Source organism: Hydra vulgaris, chromosome 08 (genome assembly GCF_038396675.1).
Source record: "Hydra vulgaris chromosome 08, alternate assembly HydraT2T_AEP".
Classification (NCBI taxonomy): Eukaryota; Metazoa; Cnidaria; class Hydrozoa; order Anthoathecata; family Hydridae; genus Hydra; species Hydra vulgaris.
In genome coordinates, this window is record NC_088927.1 from 38149048 (window position 1) to 38155047 (window position 6000).

The window sequence follows — 6000 nt, forward strand, 5'->3', positions numbered from 1 at the left end:
AATAGAAAAAATACTTTGCTTTATATAATTATATGTAAAAAAAAAAAAAGAAGTTTCATATAAAATTTATTTCTTAAAACTAATTTTACCAGAAACAACTTTTGAACTTTTTCTTTTCTTCTTTACTACAATATTTATTCAAATATATACAAGAAATAAAATTTGAGATGGAACTGATTTATATTTTTCAACTATATTTTCGCGTCACGGTGAGGAAGGAGGTGTGAACTTCCTGGTTAAATGCACTTCCGCGGTGCTCTGTGACAAGACCGTTAGGTCTTCTTGGGGCACCTAAATAACAAAAAAACAAAAAAAAAACTTAAGTCGCTCACCGTTATAATCAATAAGAAAACAATAAAAGTGAAAAACACATATGAACAGTAATAAAAAGTAAAATATATCACTCAATATCTATCTATCACTCAATATCTATCTATCACTCAATATCTATCTATCACTCATTATCTATCTATCACTCAATATCTATCTATCACTCAATATCGGAACCGCCAAGTCTACACTTTTTAGTGCAGAAAAACTCAATGCCTTGTTGATATTTTTTGGAGTACATTTCTGGTTACAAAACTACAATCAACACTTTCTCATTGAACCATTGAATCATGGAAATGTGCTTTGTACTTTTTACTGTTTACTTGGCTTTCATCGTCTTTGTTACGTTTTGGCTTTCATAGTCTATGTTACGTTTTGTAGTCTTTTTTTATTTCAATTCTTACATTGTTTCTTTTAGATTTATGGATATGTTTATCAGAATCATTAATTTGTTACAGAAATGTTTTCATTCCAGATTCTCTATCAATTTTAATTGAAATGTGTGTTTTGTTATAATATTCCACTGAAATATTATTACACATTTTAATATTTATACACATTGGTGTTGAAGAAATTGATGAACGCTGTGCAGTTGATGACATTGTCAATGCTGATTGTGATGCTAGCTCTTGTGCTGGATCATCAAATGTTTCTGTTATTTTCAATTTTGATTGTTCAATGTTAGATTTATTTAAAAAAATTAACCCTGCTTTTTCGAACACACTGACTGCGTGTGTAAAGCATTTGCCACTTTTATATAAAACTTTTAATAAACTAGGAAGTTTAGCTTTATCAACATTTTTGTGTATTGATAATTCATAATATGATGTTAATACGTTTTTCCAGGTAAGTTTAACATGACAATATGCTCCAACGTGCAGTGGCTGCAAAATGTGACTTAAATGAGCTGATAGGCAGACCAATCGGACTTTGTTTCCTTTACATATTTCAATAACTTTAAATGACACATGAATGCTTTGACCATCTAATACAAGAATGTGTTCTCTGCCAATCGCTTTAACTGCTGGTATGAAAAGCTGTTCCAACCACTCAATAAATTGTGATTTCTCCATCCATATTGAATCTGATCATGTATACACTGTGCTAGTCAAACCATTTTATCTTTTTGGTTTATAAATGACGCAGTTGTTTACGGTATGATTAATTTTTTCATTGTTCCAGTAAGTTTAAAAGCGCGCTTTGCACCTTTTCGGCATAAAATTGAAATTTTATACCGAAAAGGTACACTCATCGCAGTTCCAAATAGTAAAGCTTTTATGTTATCAATTTCGACGTATTGTTATGTGAAACTTCGACGTTTCTTGTAATTATTAAAATATGCTATGTTTGATGCAATTTTATCTGCTCTGCGTAATGCTACATCGTGTTTCCATCTCTCTTTAAAATCGTACCACCACTGTAATGAAGGTTTGTCATTTTTGAATAAATGCTCTTGTTTTGTGTTTTTTAAATAGTGTTGAACAATAGAAATTATATCGGCTCGTGTCAAATCAAAATCCCAATCGCTAAAACATTGAGTTAAATGAATCAATAACTTTTCAGTTTCAACTGATAAAGCTGTTGGCCTTCCGCTTCCATGTTGACCTTTTTATTGTTGAGCACTTTTACTTTTATCTCTGTTTGTTGAGTGTTTTTACTTTTATTTCTGTCAACCAATGTCGAATTTGGTACATTGAACTTGAATGCACACTTTCTTGATGATATTGCTCTCTATGTTTCAAAGCATTTTCAACATCATCTTCACTTTAGTTGTTGTTTAGCATTGTGTTGATAGCGATGTTTTTTTATTTTTTATATCAGTTTGCAGGAGATAAGATTAGTATTAGGATATTAAAAGAGAGAAATGGCGTTTTTTTTTAAAGTAAATTAAGTAATTAAGGAAGTGTTTTGGTGCTTCCAGACCATTTAGGAAAGAATGAAGGAGTGGAAGTTTGATTTGGTTGACCCAGACTATCTAGTAATGTAGTCTTTTATTCTCTTATTCTATGTAACTATGAAATTACGTTATATGTCAATATCCCATCAGTCCATTTTTTTTTTTTTTTTTTTGCACCACACGCTTATTGAAATTTTTTATCACATTTAAACAGTCTCCCTAATTTACTTCCGTTTTCAAACAATTGTTAAATATATAAATTTACAAAAAAAATTCTTTTCAAAATTTCTAAGGAGGAGGGGGGGGGCTAAGGAATTTACTTCATAGACCCTCTATGGATCCGCCCTTGAAGTAAACACTAATTAGCCCAAATGATCTATTAATATTTATTAATTATTGACCGACTTATGTAGAATATTATCTTTTTTAGTTTTTATCAAATAATTTATTTTATGATATGATAAATAAAATATTACCATTGGATTGATTATTTAACTCTATTGAACCGCATTTTTTAAAATTTTAAGAATTTTTAAATTAGTAAATATGGTTTTTTCAAATTGATCCACCAAAAAAGCAATTTACCTTCACATAAATATCATCAAACAAAATCTATCATCAAACAACATCTATCATTATAACATGTAAAAAAAAATATTTATTTTTTTACATATTATGATAGATTCCTACTCTATATTGATCTGATTTTGCATTATGATATTTCTCGAAACTCTTTGTTTGAATAAAAATTAAGTAAAAGTGACCGACTTAATATAGAGAGATAAGATTCAAAAGTATTCAGGTAAAGAATTAACTGACTACAGCCGCACATTGAATGGTTAAATTAATTTTCAGTGCAGGTCAATTAATTTTCAGGTCAAGTTATTACATTGTAGGAAAGTTATCTAAAGGGTTTTGCTTTTTGAAATAACCATCTTTACCTTCTTATGTAACCCGAATTTAAAATATTAAATGCGACCAACCAATCATTGCGTGTAACATATTGCACATAACAATTGCGAGCAACACACGCATGTGCGGGATACGTGTAAATACGCATATATTCTCATGAAGAAAATATTCTAAAATAATCTTTTTTTTTTCTTTTAAACTTTTTTGTGTGTATTTGACATATTAATATAGACTTTAACATGTATAATAGTAATATTTATATTATATAATCGTAATATTTATATTATATAATCGTAATATTTATATTATATAATAGTAATATTTATATTATAAATCGTAATATTTATATTATATAATCGTAATATTTATATTATAAATCGTAATATTTATATTATATAATCGTAATATTTATATTATAAATCGTAATATTTTTATTAATATGTATAATAGTAATATAATGTTTTTTTTTTTTACTTTAACATATTAATATGCATTATATATTAATATGTATGATAGTAAAATAAATGTATATACATTTTTTTTTTTTTTTTACTTTAACATATTATTGAGCATAAGGCATACGATAACAAAAAAAGACTTTACATAAATCTTTGAAACAACTTTTAAGTTAATGACTTTATTGGTTTTTTTCGAGCTTCCTTTAATGTTTCAAAAATAGTTACTTTTTTTTTGTTTGTTTAAAAATGGTTTTATGACTCCACTACGGTTAATTAATATCACGTTGATATCCATAGTCGAAAAACGTGTAAATTGAATAATCGGTTTTGTTCGAGCGCTAATTTTTTTTATCTCTTTTGCATAATTTTTTATTTGTTGTTTTTTCTCAACTCAAAGATATGAATAAAATGAGTAATTTCTTTGTTTTTTTATTTTGATTGTTTAAAGCTTTTTGTTTATTAAAATCGATAGAGAAAAGAATAATTGAACGGCTCTTTTGCATTTCCGCTGACAATTTGCTTTTAAACGAAAATTATTGTTCTGTAAAATTTTTAATTCATTTACATTACGTCCGGTGTGAACTGACTGTCGTCATCTACTGACTGGTATTTACTGACTGGGTCGAACCATTTTAAAACTTTGTGTTGTTAATAAATTTTTGGTTTTACTTTCTTTTAGTGGATTAAAGTGCTCGCATAAAGGAATGTTACTTGTTGATAGCATTGCCCTTGAAACAAGTCTTGCCATCGATCGAATAACAAGTAACTTCAGACATCTCGCATAAGCTTGTGAATAAACTTACTTCAATTTTAATTCATGTTGTATGTTCTATTTTTGTGTTTTTTTTTCTCGGTTATAAAAACTTTTGTTTGTTAACAAAGGACAAAAAATTAAATTTGGATAGACACGTCACTTTTTATTTATTTTTATTTTGTAATTCCACCTAATGCTACAGTTAAAAAATTTTGTTAGTTTAATAAATGGGTTATAATAAATTTTATGTAAAATTCAAACATAAAAATTAGCCTAATTAAAAATAAGTATATTAAAACTAAAATAATAAAATTAAATATCTATGAAATATTTTTATATAAAAAAATTATTATCTGTATAATTGTTTAGTTGCACACGATTGCGCGTGATTTAAAAATCATCGAAAGACCCTTTAATATTAAAATTAAATATCTATGAAATATTTTTATATAAAAAAAGTTATTATCTGTATAATTGTTTACGATTGCGCGTGATTTAAAAATCATCGAAAGACCCTTTGACGTAACTCGGAGAATAGCTATATTAAAATAATCATCAAAATTAAAAAAAATACAGTCGTCCCCCGGTTAACGAACCCCCCTGTTAGCGAACTTTCGGTTAACAAACCGAAAGTTTGCCCAAAATCCTCCCCCGGTTAACGAACCGGAACTCGGTTAACGAACCGGGACCGCCAAATGGCGTGCACACGCGCGTGAAGGTCGGGCGCGCCGTCCAGCATTTCCCCCTCAGTTTTGTGAGTGTCATGGAAGCCTGGGAGGTGAATGGTTGTGCTGGGTGTGCTTTTGTTGTTTCATTTTTTTCTTTTCTTGTTTCACTAATATTTTTCATGCATTTTTGTGCTTTTTTCTAGGTTTTTTTCCCACTTGCGATTTTTTCGATTTTGCGATTTTTCAAAATGTCGAACCCTGCGAAAAAAAGCAGAAAAGTTTTCACTCTTGAAGAGAAAAAGACAATCATTCAAAGAGTGCAAAAAGGTGAAAAGCAAAGTGACCTGGCTAAGGAGTTTGGTGTGAATAAATCAACCATTGGCACCATCATCAGCTCGAAGGAAAAAATCTTGGCTGCTGCTCAAACTGCTACAAAAGGATCCACAAAAATTGTCAGCAAAAAGCAAAGGCATTTTATTTTACCTTCCCACGCCTATTCATTATATTTTATTCCACGCTAAAAAATTACATTGGAATATATAAATATTATAAATATCTTAATGAAATTTCTTTTAGCAAGGTTTTTTTCCCACTTGCGATTGAATTTTTTCCCCCATTATTTCGGCAAAATCCACCAATTAAAAATTTTTTAATGGCGGCCTATGGGAAAACGCGTTTCGGTTAACGAACTTTTCGGATAACGAACTAGTTCGTACTCCGAATTAAGTTCGTTAACCGGGGGACGACTGTATGTGGTTTAAGTTAATTAAAGCAAAATATAATAAAAGTTAGGGGTCGTAGGCAATATAATGGATTTAAAAACTCTTTATAACTGTATTCCTAGTTGCCTAATTTTGCAATTTTTTTTAAATAATAAAAATTTGAGTTTAAACCTGGCCAATTCATTTATTGCAAATAGTTTGTCAGCTGCCGAGCAGGTTTAACAATGCGCGTATTTTATTTCTATTTCCTAAAATTTGA

At 28.9% G+C, this 6000-nt stretch overlaps 1 protein-coding gene across 2 annotated transcripts in view; it reads left to right on the forward strand.

Annotated features, from left to right (window-relative positions):
* LOC101236604 (radical S-adenosyl methionine domain-containing protein 1, mitochondrial) overlaps nucleotides 1-4510 on the forward strand; it is a 79214-nt gene extending 74704 nt beyond the window's left edge. For both annotated transcript variants that reach the window (XM_065803644.1, XM_065803645.1), the window contains one exon: nucleotides 4277-4510. In XM_065803644.1, the coding sequence (XP_065659716.1) occupies nucleotides 4277-4382 (106 nt within the window). In that variant the 3' untranslated portion in view covers nucleotides 4383-4510. The remainder of the gene's footprint in view (nucleotides 1-4276) is intronic.
* The last annotated feature ends 1490 nt before the right edge of the window (nucleotides 4511-6000 follow it).